The following is a 17816-nucleotide window of genomic DNA, read 5'->3' as shown; positions in this document are numbered from 1 at the left end:
CAATTTCCTCCAGGAGCCGACCCTGAGACAAAAATCTGACTGGAAATAATTTATTCTGGAGATAATGCTAAGAAGCAGAGACAAGGGGTGGAGAAGCAAAACAGGAAGGAAAGGCAGATCCAAGGAGCTTGGTATCAGGAACGTTCCATTGTGGGTCACTAAAGCTTAGTCCAACTGGAAACCTCTCAGAGCTTCTGTGGAACACACACCTCAGAGGGATCTGGGAATCTGGGAGAAGTCTCAGCACTCTATAGAGGTATCTTTGCAGGGCAGCAGTTTCCATGGTATTGCCATTTTCCTGACATGCCATGTTTTCTCACCCTCCTCTGCAGCCCTGGAGTCTACCCCACACCGCTCCCACCTTTCCTCCCTGGCTGGCTGATGAACTCTGCTAGAGTAGATGGGGTATATTTCCTTTCACCGTTAATGTTGGGATTGACTGTGTAATTTGTTGTAGGCAAATATGCATGAACCACGGTGCCTGATATGTAGTGAGCATTTATAGATGCAAATGAAATTGATGAGTGTTGAGAGAAAAGCTAAATTCAGTACCTGTATTGCTAGGTGGTTTTGACCTATATGCCCTTCTTTTGTTTGTTTGCTCTCCGGTTCCTTGCTCTATTCTGTATCATTGGAGGGGCTGTTCCTTGCAAACCATATTGCTCTGGCTTCCCTGCTGGTCATATCCAGGTATGTTAGTCAATAAGAGGTACAGGCACTGAAAGAAAAGAGAAGCCAAGAGAGGTCTCCCCCTTTCTCTCTTTGGGAAGTAGAGGATGCATTGGTAGAAGTGGCTGCTTCTCTTCTGTGTTTCCGGCTCTTACCAGACAACTCTCCCTCCACGGTCCCAAATTCCGCCTTTCTAGCCTGTGGAATTTCCCACTCTTACCAAGTGGCTCATGTTTCTAGGCTCCAGTGAGGATACATTTCTTTATCCTTCCATTCCCTAGAGGTGAAGCAGCTGCCTGCATTTACTAATCTCTGCATTTCCTCTTGTTCCCCTATTTGCTCTTTCAGCTTTTCTAATCCCTGTGTATTATTTCCTTTATTAAATTTCTTATAGTGGTTTCACTTTCCTGGCTGGACGCTCATGGATAATCTATTTCAGGAGCCATGTACAAAACCATGCTTTTTTCTAGACCCTGGTTCCTAAAGGAGACCTGTTTTCCTTCTTAAATTTTTTTTTCTTTTTTGGAGAACATTCCTGACAAATGCTCTTCCCCATGGCTTCTCTTCTTTTCCTATGGTAATCGTATTTTATACTACTTGAAAAGAGATTATATCCAAAACATTATCAGCAATCAAAAGCTAAGTCTTACCAATATTGTAAAGATGTCAGCTGCCCACAAATTGATCCATAGATTTGATGCAATTCTTCTCAAAATCCTAACAGATTTGTCACATGGAAATTGGCAACAAATTCTAGAATTTGTATGAAAATGCAAAGGTCAAGAATGACCAATGCCTTCCAGAAGAAAAACAGGGTAGGAAGACTTTTATTTTTAAACCAGCTGTGGGCTGTGGTGAAGGGCACTTGGGTGGCTCAGTGGGTTAAGTCTCTGCCTTTGGCTCAGGTCATGATCTCAGGGTCCTGGGATCAAGCCCCAAATCATCATCATCATCATCATCATCATCATCATCATCATCATCATCGGGCTCTCTGCTCAGCAGGGAGCCTCCTTTCCCCTTTCTCTCTGCCTGTCTTTCTGCCTACTTGTGATTTCTCTCTTTGTCAAATAAATAAACAAATAAATCTTTAAAAAAAAAGAAAAGGCTGTGGTGATAGAGAAAGTGTGGTGTTGCTCCAAGGATAAATAAATAGACAAATGAGACAGATCAGTATTATGGAAGAATCTAGAAACATACCTATGTGCATATGAATTCTAGGGTTTTGTTGTTGTTGTTGTTGTTGTTTTCAGTGACACTATGCAGTAGGAGAGAAAGGATGATCACTTCAATAAAAAATTCTCAGGACTATTAAGTAGCAATGTGGTAAAAAGTGCAACTGTACCCCTAACTCATGCCAGGTTTATTCTAAGCTCTGGTTCCTAAGGAAAATATTGGTTTTCCTTGGTCATTCTGCTTTGAAAGAATTCCTTAGAAATGTTCTTTCCAAAAGCTTTTTTTCCCCCTGGTACATTGAGATCTAAATATGAAAGGTAAAATAATAAAAAGTTTGTAAAATAATGAGAACAAAGAAAGGTCAGTCTGAATATAGGAACTGGTTGTGAGCCAATTCACAATAATGAAAAGAATTTTCTTGATGAGTAATAAACTCAGCCCAAATCCTATCTGAGAGGCCATGAGATGACATTAACATTTTTAACCCTGTGCTTTATAAGACAGCAAGACAAAAGGGAAATTGCTGAAACACAGAATTTAGATTGTCCTGGAAGGTGCCAATTTCTAAGTATTATTGGCAATCAGTGTATTTTAAACAGCAGTTGGAACCCTTATACAATTTCAATAATAGCTAAAGAATTTCCCCCAGATCAGCATCCAAGGAAGGGCCTTCCCTTAACATCTTCTTTGTCTGTAGCCCTTTCTTTCTAGAGATTTTATATGGACTCTTTTGTGCAAGAACATTCTTTTCTGTTTGTTTTAAAATAATATCAGATTTCAGAAAAATGCAGAGTATTAAAAATTCCCATATACCTTTCACCCTGATTTCCAAATGTTGCCTTGTTTACCTTAATATTGCCTCTTTTCCTCTCTCTATCTGTGTTTTTTTCTAAAACATTTGGGGGTAAGCTGTATATATGATACCCTTTTATCTCTAGCTACTTCAACATGCATTTCTTAAAAACAAAGATATTCTCTTACATAATCACAGTACAATCCTCAAAATTGGGAAATTAACATTGACACAATATTAATTATGTAATCTTTAGATCTTGTTTAAATTTTACCAATTGTCCCACTAATATCCTTTTCAAGACTATTCTTTTAAATATTCTGTGGCCATGGTCTTGGTGAAATAATTCCCCACCTTTTCAGGAAGAGGTAGTGCGTGCTTAAAGGATTTGAGCATCATTGATTTTCCAGAAAAAGACACTGAAACAGACATCTGCCTTCCCTAAAAAAGACCCCAAATGAAGGTTCACTCTATTCCCCAAAGCCTGTATTATCAGAGAAGATTCTGGATGGCTTCTCTTTGTTGCAGGGCACTTGCCTGCTTCTTTTTCCTGATTCCTCATTAGATTGAGAGAGCTCATGTTAAAAATATCCTGGAAGATGTTTTTACTTTCCTCTCACACATAACAACCTTCCTATTTCAATTTTAAAGCAAGACAGGATGCACAGTGCTTACAGGATGTACTAGATTCTACAAACAGGTTATTCCATTACCCACACCCGACACTAGGGCTCTGTTATAAAGGAGTAATTAAAGGCCAAAGGGTAACAACCTAAATAAATGCCAGTCAGAAAGGGGACTGGTTAAATGAATTCTATTAATACAGTCAATGTAATATAGTGCAGCCTTTCAAAAGAAGATGCAGCTATGTATGTTTCAAAATAAATTAAGCCTAAACAACAGAAAGTGCTTAAGTAGTACAGACTCTGCAGAGGGCAATTAGAAAACTTGAGGAAATAGAAGTAGAAGGGAGACATTTATAGTAAACCCTTTTGTACCATCTGAATTAAAAACTGTTTACCATGTGTTATATGTTATGTGTTCAGAGAGAGAAAGAGAGAAAATCACGAATAGCACATGGGTAGGTAGAGAGACACAGATAGAATAATGGGTAGGTCGACAAATATAAGACTAAAAATTTGAAGGAACAGCAGGCTACATATTCTCCAGCTGCACCTTTTATTTTTAAAGCCATCATTCCTTTTTCCACGTCCCCCTCCCCCCTTTAGTCCTCTTTAGTTATTAGCAATTTTATCCTCCGCTGGGTAATGAAGACACAAACCAGACTCAGTCCCAGATACCCTCTCAGCAAAACCGCACACCATACACAGCCATACACACTAACACACGCTTTCAGATTTGGAGGTGGGGTGGAGGAGATGAGGAATAAGCTTGAGCAATCTCAGAGGGACCTCAGTCTCTCCCTTCACGTCAGATTTGCATTACCTCCCGCTTAGCCCTTCATTCCTAAGTCCGCCTTACTCCCCACCCCCGCTCCAGACCCCAAGCACCCAGGAGACTGGACTGGCGTAAATTTCCTCCTACTTGCGCTGCGGCCCGGGGGGCCGCCTCGTGACGTCAGGGCTGAGCGAGGGGGCGCCGCCTCCTGGGTTCCCACCCCTCCTGTCCCTGAGGCCCGGCTTGCCCTTTAAAAGAGCGGGGGCCTGCGCCAACCGCGCCACACCGTGGGGACCCGGACCCGCAGCTGCTTTTCCGGAGCACCTTTATCTCGCCTTCGGCCCGCATCTCACTCACCGGTCCAGCTCCCATCCTCTTCTCCGTGCAGATTCGAGCGATCGGAGCCATGCAGCCGGCCGTGTTTCTCGGCTTCCTGGGAGCGGCGGTGGTGGCCGGTGAGTGGGCTCAGCCGGCTGTTCAGCACCGTGGACAGCGCTAGCCTCGGTCTTCCTGGCCCCTGGGAAAGCTTGACTTGTATATACACGGGGAGAGAGGAAGGTTGAGTGAAAGCGTTCTCCTTTTTGCTTGACAGTCTTAATTTCTGAAACTCCCTGCTTCATCGTCTGACTTGGAAAAAGCCAGAGGGCTTCCTAGCCCAACCAGAAGAGTCTCAGTCTTTTCATATCTGAGTTTTCCTATAGATAGAGAGAAACGTGCCTGTACCTCTAAGGAAACCCCACATTTTGTGCTCACTTCTAATATGTCACGTTCTCTCTACCTGCTAAAATCTTAATATGTAACTGGAATTAAGAATTTGTTTGGTTTTTCAAAGCCAGAGGACTATGGAGACACAAGAGTACATGTATTATGGTATTACTTGGCACCTGCATAATTTCCTTTATTATTATTTAAATATGATGAGATGGAATTAAGTCTTCTATGTATATCAGGTATCTTTCTTTTAACATGTTTCTCTATGTGTTCACATATATGTATGTACAAGTTTAATTTTTTTTGCATGTTATAATTCCATTTCTGGGGAGAGGTAATTCCATACCCAAATTCATGCATTTTAAAGTTATGAATGGAAACTGCAGTAGATATTTTGACTTTCGTACTCCGGGAAAATAACAATTATAAAATAACTACAAAGATATCCTTGAAGAAGTTAAACCCAAAACATCATTTCAGCCAATTTGGGAGAATGAAATTTTAAGTAGCAGGTATTTGAGAGTGTCTCTTGATGTGTGGAAGACTATAGGATTAATCTTTCAAACTACTCTGGATCTTGAATAAATAATCTCTGAAGATTTTAAAAAGTGTGTGTGTGTGTTGAAGTAAAATCACTAGATCATTGGGAAGTAAATATGCTATTACCAGATTAAACTGGAGGTTTTCTGTGGCTGTTTTAATAATCTCATAGGATATTGTTCTTATCCGAGATTGCAATTCCTAACTGGAACTGAGGTATTGCCACCCATGAATATGAAGCTTTCATTGACAGCAAATGCTGGATCCCAAATATAAAGACACAAGATGAAAACCAATGATAATTTATCTTATTGTAAGCTACATACATTCAGAATTTTCTAACATTCTTGTCACTCTTATAAATTGTCTATAAATGTTCTTAATCTAAAGAAAACTAAATGAATATTTATAGTCTTTTCCAGTCAAAAATATTTTCAGAAAGAGATTGCTTAAAGTGCTATAGCTATGCTATACATTGACTTTGGACTAAAAAACAGTGTCATTTGTGAGACTTATTTAACTATAGTGGTAAAATATTTATAGCTCCTTTATGCAAGAGAATATTTTAAGAAGGGTTCACATTTTAGTATTGGCTAAAGTTGAGACATTATTTTTTGAGACATTATATTCTTTTTAAAAGTTATTGGGCTATAATTCACACACCATAAAATCCATACTTTTAAAGCATGTGACAGTATATTCACAGATTCTGTAATCACTATCAAATGTCAGAAGTTTTTCATTACTGCAGAAAGAAACCCCTATACCTGTTAGCAGTCATTTCCTGTTCCCACCTTCCACAAATGCCTGGAAATGAAACATGGTAGCCTTCCAGCAAAACTTGCTATTTAGCAAAATCATAGGGCTGAAGAAAAGCCTCAGGAAACCATCTGGTTCATTTCCTACCCTTAAGAGCTTCTGAAGGGAGATCCATACCTTTCTACAGTAGCTACTGGGAACTCTAAAAAATTAATATGAGTGAAGCAACTCTGTGATATCCACAATATACTGGGTGAAATAGTTTCTGCATTCAGATGAGGTTGCTTAACTTTTAAAATTATAGCTGCATTTTTATTCTGGAATCAAACCTTAGTTTGATAGTCTTATGATATAGAATACTTTAGAAGTCATTCTCAGGTTTATCATACAATACAATTTGAAGATTTTCTACCATCTGAATACTTCACTTCTATCATAATCTTTGGGTTTTCTTTGGTGCCTCTTGAATCTTAATTTATACAAAAATAAGTCAAAACTATCTTAGGGGGATCAACACATCTTTGGTTATTACTTTGCTGTCACAGATTCTATTGGAAGATGCATAATGCACCTATATAAGGAGACCTTAGCTCCTTTCCAACAGAAACAGATTGGAAGAGCCTTAGTCAGAGAAACAGGACTGTCCTGCAATAACAAACATGAGCTATAAATTGTTTAGCATGATAAAGAAAAATATTTCTCTCCACCAAAATCTGATAACTGTAAATACTTTGGCAATGTCAGTAGTTAATAAAAGCACCTATTTTTACATTTGTGGGGGAAAAAGTTATTAGCAAGAAAATGCATTACAAAGAAGGTTTAGTAAAGCTAGATTTTTAAAAGGCAACTTCCAGTTCATTAGAGGAGTAATTCTCTCAGTTATTTCTTTCTGGGGAATTTTACAGATTTAGGTCCAAAGAATAAGTGCCAGAGTGGAAATGTTCCCAAATAACAGCCATTTGGGGGATAAAATAATGGCCTCGCATAATGGACCCTGGGTGCCAAAGGTAGGCCATCTGGATCTTGTCTGAACTACATTTCAGGAAGATTGTGGGGTCTTCTTACCTTGTTAACCACTTCTCAAATAGTTTACACATGAATTTAACATGCTGGATAGCTTTGGGCTTCTCGAAACAATTGAAGTAGATCGTAGGCCATGCTTGAAAAAGGAAAATTCAGTAAGGTGAGTGAAATAGGTGTTGTATTTCAAGATTGTTGTACTTCGAGATTGAGCCCTATGATCTGTAACTGATTAGAGGCAGGCAGTTAAAAATACTTGGAGAGCAAACATTTCGTGAGAAGAGGTCAGGTCGCCAGTTAAAAATAAACTGCATTTGAGTAGCTTTCATCTCTGCTGTCTGAGAGTTTCACTCTTACTGGTTTCATTTAAACTAAGTTTTAAACCTTTTATTGAAGGTTTAAAGTTTTAAGAAAACTGCATAGATCATAAGCACACAGCTTAATGTATTTTTCATTCATTGAGCACAACTGTGTAAGCACTACTCTGATCAAGAAACAGAATTTGCCAGGGTGCCTGGGTGGTTCCCTTGGCTGAGCATGAACCTCTTGGTTTTGGCTCAGTCATGATCTCAGAGTCTTAGGATCAAGCCCCACTTTAGGTTCCATGCTCAGTGGGGGAGTCTGCTTGAGATTCTCTTCTTCTCCTTCTGCCCCTCCCCCAACTTCTTCCCCCTCTCTCTTTCCCTCAAATAAATAAATAAATCTTGAAAGAAAGAAAGCAAACATAGCCAACATCTCAGAAGCTCTCTGTGTCTTGGTCTGGATTTGAATTATACTCTATATAAGACAGTATTCATTTCCAAATCATGTTTAAGACATTGCTAAGGAAAACAGCAGTGTGTGTATGTGTGTGTGTGTGTGTGTGTGCATGTGCGTGTGTGCACGTGCACAGGCAATTATGACTCCTAGACCAATTTTCTTCAACCATTTCCATTTTGCTCAGCTGTGACTCTGCCCCTCTCTCTAAATAACGTGCAAGGGGGGGTGGTTTTGTGAGTTTGGGGCTACCCAGCTTCCAAAAATCAACTAAAGTCTTCCCGTTTCTTTTTCTCCTTCAAAGCAGTCAGTTCTGTGCCAGTGGATAACAGGAACCACAATGAAGAAATGGTAAGTTTAATTGGACGTCCAGAATCTGGACTTTTACCTAGACTCTAGATTCTCCCACTCCTTATCATACCAAACCAAACCAAACAAACAAACAAACAAACAAAAACAAATACAGCAGCAGGAAACCTACAATATAGTCTTATAAAGCCAGGTTTTTACCCCTGAGGGAATTGGAGGCAAAGAATGTCCCTCCTGCTCTGGGCTCTCCCTTCCTTCCTGGTGTCTTCAGTGCCCTTGAGGATAGCTGTGATCACCATTTTCCTTCCAACCTGCAAGAAATGGGTATTTATGTCTCCTCTCTTGTGTAATCTCGACCCATGCTATTTTGCATTGTTCTGTCGAGAAGCCTATGAAATATCACTGTAGTCCTGTAAATCTACATTTCTGCCCCAAGGATCCCACACCAATATAGGCCACAGAGCCGAGCCTCTTGCGATAGCAGCTCTGGGTTGAGTTAGTCTGTCATCCCAGTGACATCAGCTTTTGCCAACCTGCTCTTGGGTTTCCCCCCAGGTGACTCACTGCATCATTGAGGTTCTCTCAAATGCCTTGTCGAAGTCCAACGCTCCACCCATCACCCCTGAGTGTCGCCAAGTCCTGAAAAAGAGTAAGTGTGTCCTACACTGCAGAAAATCTTTGTCCTTCCTCCTGCTTCCATTACCTTCCAATTTACCTCCAAATGAAAGGGAACGGGAAGGGCATAATGCAATGGGAAGAGTGAAGACTGGACTAGGATCTGGGGAGATCGAAGATAATGACTTCTAGTCCCACTCTGCCACTTCACAGCTATGTGGCTATGGGGAAGGACCTCTTGCCTTTCTGGGCTTATTTTCTCAAAGTAAAAATGAGGGAGTTGAACTCAATGATAGCCTTTGAGTTAGCTATCAGTTCTTAAATTCTTGGTTCCAGAATTTGGATTTTTAGAACAGCTTTCACTTGGGTGGAACTGTTCTGGGAATGCTGGAGGAAGAAAGGTTAGAAGGAGACCTTAAAATTATTCTTCTCTTTGCCTTCTGCTCTTCTGACAGTAAGATGTTAGAAGCTCGAAGAATGACTTGGGAACTTCTGGCCCCTTTACATGACAGATTGTTCAAGCCATCTTAATTTAGAGCTGATTAGAATGGGAGGTATTCCCAAATGGCAGAGAACTAGAAGAGGGAGGGTAGAAGTAGAGCAGCCAGTGAGTCAGAGCAGTGACCTTCTGCATCTAGAGTGGGATGTGTTCTCTATACAATCAACTTCTGTTCAAGACAAAACTTGAAGAGAAATGCAAGCAGTATCCGTTGGGTTGATATTGAGATCAGTTGCCGTCTCTTATGCATGAAGTCAACCTGACTCAATCGAATCCAAAAACCACTGTTCTCTTCAACACCTTCTCTGCTTTTAAATTTTTAGTTAGGCTGGGAATAGCGGATTTGTTTTTCCTGTCACCTCCAAAATTCTCATTGCAAGATAGTACTCTCCTGCTAGTGACACACATGAGCCCTTGTGCATAAAATGGTAAAAGTAAGTATTGGCAATTGAACAAAAGATTAACCTGGCAGGACTCAGTCCACCGTTGGGGGCTTCAGGGTAATCACAGATATGGGGACCTGAACCTCTACACACCCCATGAACAGTGGGTGGAAACTTCCTTACCAATCCCAGCTTACACGTCTTTCCGAATTTCTCCCCAACTTTCTTTTCCAGCCATTACAGGGAATGAACACAGACAGAATGAGTCTTCAGGCAGAGACTAAAGGGAGCTCCTCTGGGCAAGCCTGTCTCACTCTCTCCCTTTCCCTTCCTTCGTTTACCAGATGGATGCAAAAGTGTGGGGTCTGCCATAGTAGGTCACTGAAGAATTGTGATTTCTTAGGAAGAGCTGTTGAATGCAAGGCTCTGCTTGCCTGCCAAGATCAGATTCAGCCTTTAGGTCGGTTGAGGCCATAGTGATTCTAGCCTCTGATTAACACTGACTGTGCCCTGGAGTCTTTTGATGTCTGTTCAGAGAGACCCAGGGAAACTGGTTAAAATCAAATGACTCCTGTCTTCGGGAGGGACCCTGGTGACACTCCACCCAGAGAATTATACAATGCTGAGATCGGGAGGGTTTAAGAGCGTCCCCTGGTGGCAGACTCAGACAGCAGCCAAGGCCAGACACAGACCCTATAGGGAGTAAGGCAGGATAGGAGGATAGGAAGTAACTCACAAACTGGAAGGATACAAGTCCGGGGGGGGGGGGGGGGGCGGGGGGAGGGCTAATTTCTCAGTTCTAGCCCCACTGTGGAGAAATACAGACTTTGTTATCAGATTTGGGGATTTTTCAAAAGAAGTTAAAATTTGAATTTGTAAGCAGTATCTCCTGGTATTTAAGCATTGCCTCTGAATTTGAAATGACTAATAATAATAAGCTATTTGGTATAAATAATATATTTATATTATATAAATAATATATATTATATATATAATAATTTTATATTTGGTATAAATAATAATATGCTATGTAGGCCATGCAGAACTCACCTCTGGGCTACCAATTTGTGGCTTCTTCCCAATTCTAGTTTTCTTTCCTGCTCATATGTCCTAAACTGACCCCAATACTGGTGGAGCTTTTTGGCCAACTGGAAAGAGAAATCGCCCTCCTGCCCCTGGGGCATCTTCATCTCCACTTTCTATTCTCTCCAGAGGGTTGGTGGAGCAAGCATACACTTGTTGAGTGAATGAGCACTTGGGGAATAGAGGAGAATCATTGTTTTCTGGCTTGAAGAGACCTTAGGGCATTCCTAACCCAATTTCTTAATAGGTGCAAGAATCTTTTTGTCCAGGTTAATCTGGTCATCCTGGCAATGGATAGTTAAGGATGGAAGGTACATTTCCCCCTTTTTTACTTGAAATTAAGGATGAGCTTCATTCCACACCTTGGTTTTACAGACTGACAATGACTATGTGTTGCTAATCACAGTCCTCTGATCTCACCTGCGGGGACTTAAAGCTAAATTTAGGAAGAAGTGCAAAGACTCACACACAGGCTGCTACAGGGAGCGCACATTTAACTGGGAAAAAATAAAAATACTCTGTTCCTGACCAGTAGGCAGTAGGAAAGGGGTGTCACAGCCCCCACCTTGGAAAGCTGAGATCCTGTATGATTAGGGCTATGTCAGCTGCCTCTCAGAATGAGGTCAGTATCTGCCCAAAGCCTCCTTGCTCACCTGTGCCTACCTGGATCGATGGCCCCACCTGCTTCAATGTTGCAATGGCTCTTAAAAGACAAAGTCACTGGGGAGGGACCAGCTCTCAGGTGTCTCTGGGTGTGAGAGGGTAGAGATATTTCAGTTGATCCGTGAAACATGAGAATGTTATCATGCCAGGCTACCCTTTAAGGAGAAAGGTACAGACCATCCACTATTTCTTGGACATTTTTACAATGACCAGTTTTTTCCATTTTGCAAATGTCAGTTCAAAATGACTCATCAGTGCCATTCAGTAGAAACATAATGTGAGCCACAGATATAATTTCAGATTTCTTAGTGGCCACATTAAAAAAGTAAAGAGATAGGAGAATTTAATTTTAATAGTATATTTTATGTGTATCCAATGTATTTTATTCAATATATAATACTTACATATTTATTTATAGTTATATACTTATATACATACCTATAGATTTATTTATGTATTTATTTATAAAGTTTATCTTTTTTTTTTTTTTAGTAATCTCTACACCCAATGTGGGGCTTGAACTCACAACCCCAACATCAAGAGTCACATGCTCCTCTGACTGAGCCAGATGCACCCACAACCAATATATTTATAATATATATCATCTAATACATCCAAAATATTATTTCAATATATAATCAATAGGAAAAATTGAAGTATTTCCATTTTTTTCATACAAAGTCTTCAAAATCTAGTGGGTGTCTTAGACTTACAGCTCATCTCAGTTTGGACCAGCCACATTTCAAGTACTCAGTAGCCACAAAGGGCTGGCAGTTCCCACAACAGACAGTATAGATCTGGACCCAGAGCTATAAGAGACCTTGGCTTCAGGAGTTCTCTCTGAACTCAGTGACGTAAGTTGAAATCCAAGCCTTTCTGGCTAACAATCAGGCAATGCTAGCTGCATATCTCCTTTCATGAAACGCCCTTGAATTAAGGAGGGTTTAGTAAAGGAGCTATTGACATTTGGAAAAGATAGGAGAGAACACATTCAATTAAAGTATCAGTTATACCATCTACTGTTGGCTAATGAAACACAAAGATAACTCAGTATACTGATCTTCAACCTCAGTATGTGAGATGCTTGGGCAGATGGGACCTGAGTGATGGAAGAAATGTTTCTTTACTGCTGTGCCGTTTTCTCAGGGAAGAAATACACATCCTTCTTAACACTGGTTACTAAATTATATTGTCACTGCTACATTGAGTCTACACAGTGGATTGGATTAAAAAGACTGATAAACTAATAATTTAAAAATTTAAAATCCTCCTTTGAATCCTGATACTTCCCATTTTAGCTATTTAACTTTATTTAGCTGGATTCTAGTTAGAATTATTCGTCTACAGCCATACCACCCTGAACATGCCCCATCTCGTCTGATCTCGGAAGCTAAGTAGGGTCGGGCCTACTTAGTACTTGGATGGGAGAACTATTCACATAATGCTAATTTTTTGTCCTCACTTAGAGCAAATATGGAAAGAAGTGTCCCTAATTATATTTCTCTAAGTCTCAATGTCTTTGTTTGTAAAAAGGGGAGATTGAATTAGATGAATTCTAAGGTTTCTTCTGATTCTTAATACTAACATTTCACAAATCTCTATTTGGATTTTAATTTGATCATTAATAGTACCAGTGAGGGGGCACCTGGGTGCTCAGTTGGTTAAATATCAACCTTTGGCTCAGGATTGAGCCTGCATTAGGCTCCCTGCTCAGTGGAGACTCTGCTTCTCCCTTTCCCTCTGCCCCTCCCTGCTGCTTGTGCGCTCTCTCATTCTCTCTCTCAAATAAATAAGTAAAATCTTAAAAAAAAAAATCATACCAATGAGAAATGCTGGCTGGCTGTTATGACAAAAGTAAGAATAGAGGTTTTTTTTAAATTATAGTTAAACAGAGCCAAGGAACTTTCATACCGTTTTCTTTTAAAAGGAATCTGAGTATAATTTTTCTTAACTTAAAAAATTATCCAAGTAATTCAGGCCGTTTGGTTTTGTAGTGATCACTGACATTGGTGCCTGTTGAACCACAAGCAATTCTGAAGTTATACTTATACTTCTTTATTCTCATTATAGGTAGAAAAGAAGTCAAAGATGAAGAGAAAAGTGAAAATGAAAACACACGGTTTGAAGTAAGATTGTTAAGAGACCCAGCTGATGCCTCAGAAGCCCATAGGCCTTCTGGGATGGAGGAAGCAAGAGCCCCAGGAGAGGAGGACACCCAAGACCCCACAGTGGCAGACACAGAGGAAGGTGGGCACAGCCGAGAAGGAGCGAGCGAACCCCAAGGGGACCTCTTCCCCTCTGACAGACAAGTCTCCAAAGAAGCAAACCCACACCATTCTGAGAAAATCGAGGAAGAGGACAGGAAGGAAGAAGGGAGGGAGAAATATCAGAAAAGGGAGCATGGGAAAGATGGCAGTGAAGAGAAAAATGTGGAAGACCTAGGAGAGACACAGAATGCCTTTCTCAACAAAAGAAACCAGGCTACAGCTAAGAAAAAAGAAGAGTTAGAGGCCAGATATGGTCTACACTCTGCTGGGCCCCCTGAGGAAAAGACACACAGCCGGGAGAGGAACAGCCAGGAGAGTGGAGAGGATACAAGAAGCCAGGAGAAACACACTCAAGAGTCTAAAAGCCAAGTTGGGAGCAAGGAAGAATCTGAGGAAAGTGAGGAAGATGCTGAGCCTGATGTGGACAAACGACGCTGGAAGCCAAGACACCACCACGGGAGGACCAGGCCTGACAGGTCCTCTCAAGAAGGGAAACCTCCCTCCGAGGAAAAGGGACACCTCCGTGAGGAATCTGAGGACTCAAACGTGGGCACAGTCAGTTTAGGGGAAAAGAGGGACCGCCATCCAGCCCACTATAGGGCTTCAGAGGAAGAACCTGAATATGGGGAAGAAGTGAGGAGTTACCAGGCTGTCCATGCTCCCAAGGATCTGGAGCAGGGACGATATGGGGGCAGAGGAAGTGAGGAGTACAGGGCTCCAAGACCTCCCAGTGAGGAGAGCCAGGAGGAGGATAAGAGAAATCGCCCCAGCTCAGAGCTTGACAACATAGCACAGGGATATAACGAAGAAAGTGAGGAAGAGAGGGGCCGTGAGGGGGGACATCTCCACAGAGCCAGGGGAGGGGAACCAGGTGCATATTCCATTCCAGACAACAAAGAAGAAAAACGGTTCTTGGGTGAAGGACACCACCATGTCCAAGACAACCAGATGGACAAGGCAAGGAGGCGCCCACAAGGCGAGTGGAGGGAGCAGGACAGAAATTACCTCAACTATGGTGAGGAAAGGGATGAGGAAGAAGCCCAAGGGAAATGGCAACAGCAGGAGGACCTAGAAGATGCTACAGAAAGCAGGGAGGAAGCTAGGCTTCAAGGCAAACAGTATGGTCCCCATTACACCACTGACAAGAGGAAGAGATTAGGGGAGTTGCTCAACCCATACTATGACCCTTCCCAGTGGAAGACCAGCCGTTTTGAGAGGAAAGACAACATGGATGACAATTTTCTTGAGGGGGAAGAGGAAAATGGGCTGACCTTGAATGAGAAGAATTTCTTCCCAGAATACAACTATGACTTGTGGGAGAAAAAGCCCTTTGAGGAGGACGTGAACTGGGGATACGAGAAGAGAAATCTGTCCCCCAAACTGGATCTGAAAAGGCAGTATGACCGAGTGGCTGAACTAGACCAGCTTCTTCATTACCGGAAGAAGTCAGCCGAATTTCCAGACTTCTATGATTCTGAGGAGCAGATAACCCCACGCCGTGCAGCAGAGAATGAAAAGGACAGGGCTGGCCAGGGAGTTCTGACAGAGGAAGAGGTACGGTGCGGGGCTTTTGTTTAAAATTAAAATGGTTAATGTTAATATCTTCAGACTATCTGAAAGTAGTGTGGAGAAACTGGTGGGAATTGATTACCATGAGGATACAGCCCTAGTAAGAGAATGCCGACCACCTCTGGGCTGGAGTTCCATTGTCCATATCCCTACCCACTTACCCTACTGCAGTGCTTCTCAACCTTGGCTGCATGTTGGAATCACCTGGAGGGTTTGAGTAATTAGTGATGTTTAGGATCCACCTCCAGGGATTCTGTATCTTTGGTGCTGGGTGCTACTTGGGCCTCAGGATTTTTACAAGCTTCCAGGTGGTTTCCAGGTGTTCAGCCAAGGTTGACAATCATTCTTTTGGTGCCTTCTTGGTCATTTAAATTTTCATCACTATTTCCCAGGGTAGGAACTGATGATATAGAAATGAGTTGCTGCTTTAGTCTATCTTTTTCAGCTACAGGACTATAAAAATTAGTTTACATCTCAAAAAGTTAACATGATCAGAACCATACCTGCCTAAACAATCATTTTTTCCTAATACTGAATTATGCTGACTGGCATTTCTCAAACTTGAATGTGCAGCAGAATCTCAAGAGATTCCTAGCTTCTGAGTTTCTGATTGAGTAGATCCTGGGTGCAGCCCAAGAATATGCATTTCTGGTAAGTTCCTTGGTGATGCTGATGTCTCTGGTCAGGAGACCACACTTTGAGAACCACCGATGTAGGGAGTCTCGTATGGCTTCTAACATATCAAAAATTCCCTTCTGTTCAAACCACAGTTCCCTCAAACCACAATAAAATTAATCGATCTGGGACCTCATGCCTCCACTTTTCCTTTTCTGTATTTTCTAGGAAAAGGAACTTGAGAACTTGGCTGCGATGGATCTAGAACTACAGAAAATAGCTGAGAAGTTCAGTGGTAACCGAAGGGGCTGATGGCCATTGGAGCAAAGGGCAGTTTTAAGAAGCAGTCCTCACATTATCTATTTTCCACCATTTCACCAAAAGGCACCATTTATTTACCCAAAAGCAGAAAGTAGAATTTTCTGTTCATTCAGTGTTTGACACAATTGGAAATACTTTAATTTTTGCCAGAATGCTATTGAAAATATGAATAGCATGACTTGTAATATATCCTTTCTTGCAAAATAGACACATTAACATGCTCGTGACAATGACTGTGCTATAATCCTTGAAAAAGAAATACATTTGTCTTGGTTTGAAATAATAAAAGATTCACCTAAGGCCAAAGTTTCATGTTTTTAGCTTCCTTTGGGCTAACAGGGAAGAGTGTGATTTTCAAACCCATTCTCTAAAGTAAATTTTAAAAGACAGCATTAGGCTTTGTTGGTCTTTGGATGCAGAATAGGCAAAAAAGAAAATAAAACAACAACAAAAAAACTTTGAAGTAAAAGAATGTCTGGGATATAAAGCAAAAGAGTACAGGAAAAGACATCTGTTCCCCCAGGGTAAAGAAAGATTATTAAATAGACTTGAAGAACCTATTTCAAAAATGACCATAAGACATTTACTTTTTAAAATCCTGTTATCTGGAACGCTCTGGGAGTAGCCAGCCACAGGTCATTTTTCAGAGCTAAGGAGGAGAGAGTCTGGATAATGGGAAAAACTCTGGACTGGGAATCAGAACAGGTAGGCTGATCCAAACAGATTCCTGGAGCGACCCTCAGGGCCGGTCTCTTGTAAGTTTTCACCAAGTCATTTCGGAGGACACAGATCAACCCACTATATGCCTTTCAGGACTACTTGATGTTTTGCTTGATGATGTGGAAGAAGATGGCGCACTGGCTCTATTACTAAGTAGCTGTAGGACTTCGGACAAGTTGCTTTCCCTCTCTAGACCTCAGGTTCATCAGTAAAATAAGGATACCCGCCTTATTGGGTTGTTACGAGGATAATGAGTATGCAAAACACTTAGAATATTGCCTGGCATATGGCATGGTGCAGGAAATGCTGGCCGCTACCATTACTAACACCGCAGCTCGCTTCCTATGGCAAGACAAGTGGAAAGTGTCCTCTTCTCCTTCCTTTTACTTGTCATCTCATCCCTCACCAGCGGTGCCTCTCAAGGGATTGAGCCCCAGGTGCCACAGCAGTGAGCTGCTTGGTAATATACCCTTTCTAGGCTGTCTTTGTCTCCCTGTACTACTTCTTACTGGTAATCTCAGCAGGTATTTCCTGGAATCAGATCCCAAATAAACAGCTTGTCCTCAACTTCTTATTTCAGGGTCTGCTTCTGGGGGACCCCAACCCAAGAAACCATCCAAAGCTAGGCTTGTATTATGGCAAATGTTTTTAATGTACGGCCATTATAACCCTCTGTGTTACCACATCTTAATACAAGTTACTAAGAAATGCTTAATACATGGCAGTAGACACATCTCTCCTTTTTTTCTATTGCAGCTCTGCGGAAAACAAAATCCCTTCCTAATAAAAAGGACTCAAGGGCCCAAGATGAATAGCGGTTTACTCACTGGTTAAGGGAAGACAAAACACTGCAATGCACCAAATGCTAGCCTGGCAAGCAACACACACACACACATACACACACGCACACATGCACATGGCCCTGCTCCTGAGAAGCTGCTGGCTGCTGGCAG

The 17816-nt window shown here is 41.4% G+C and overlaps 1 protein-coding gene across 2 annotated transcripts; it reads left to right on the top strand.

Moving 5' to 3' along the window:
* Positions 1 to 4015: 4015 nt before the first annotated feature.
* Positions 4016 to 16442, top strand: LOC132021742 (secretogranin-1-like). Of its 2 annotated transcripts, none has more exons than XM_059406568.1 (5): positions 4016 to 4488; positions 8127 to 8170; positions 8684 to 8777; positions 13442 to 15192; positions 16051 to 16442. In XM_059406568.1, exons 1-5 carry the CDS (start codon positions 4440 to 4442, stop codon positions 16132 to 16134), a joined length of 2022 nt encoding a protein of 673 aa, XP_059262551.1. In that variant the 5' UTR covers positions 4016 to 4439; the 3' UTR covers positions 16135 to 16442. The 2 variants fall into 2 exon arrangements, with proteins under 2 accessions (XP_059262551.1, XP_059262550.1); XM_059406567.1 differs by having other exon boundaries at positions 8124 to 8170.
* Positions 16443 to 17816: the final 1374 nt, after the last annotated feature.

Source organism: Mustela nigripes, chromosome 7 (assembly GCF_022355385.1).
Source record: "Mustela nigripes isolate SB6536 chromosome 7, MUSNIG.SB6536, whole genome shotgun sequence".
NCBI classification, from domain to species: domain Eukaryota; kingdom Metazoa; phylum Chordata; class Mammalia; order Carnivora; family Mustelidae; genus Mustela; species Mustela nigripes.
This window is presented reverse-complemented; position numbering and strand designations above follow the sequence as displayed.

Excerpts from the sequence above, each read along its gene's own strand:
- LOC132021742 (XM_059406567.1), top strand. The coding sequence starts at position 4,440 with ATGCAGCCGGCCGTGTTTCTCGGCTTCCTGGGAGCGGCGGTGGTGGCC. Across the intron at positions 4,489-8,123 it reads GGGAGCGGCGGTGGTGGCCG|CAGTCAGTTCTGTGCCAGTG; the intron begins GTGAGTGGGCTC and ends TCTCCTTCAAAG. Across the intron at positions 8,778-13,441 it reads TCGCCAAGTCCTGAAAAAGA|GTAGAAAAGAAGTCAAAGAT; the intron begins GTAAGTGTGTCC and ends TTCTCATTATAG.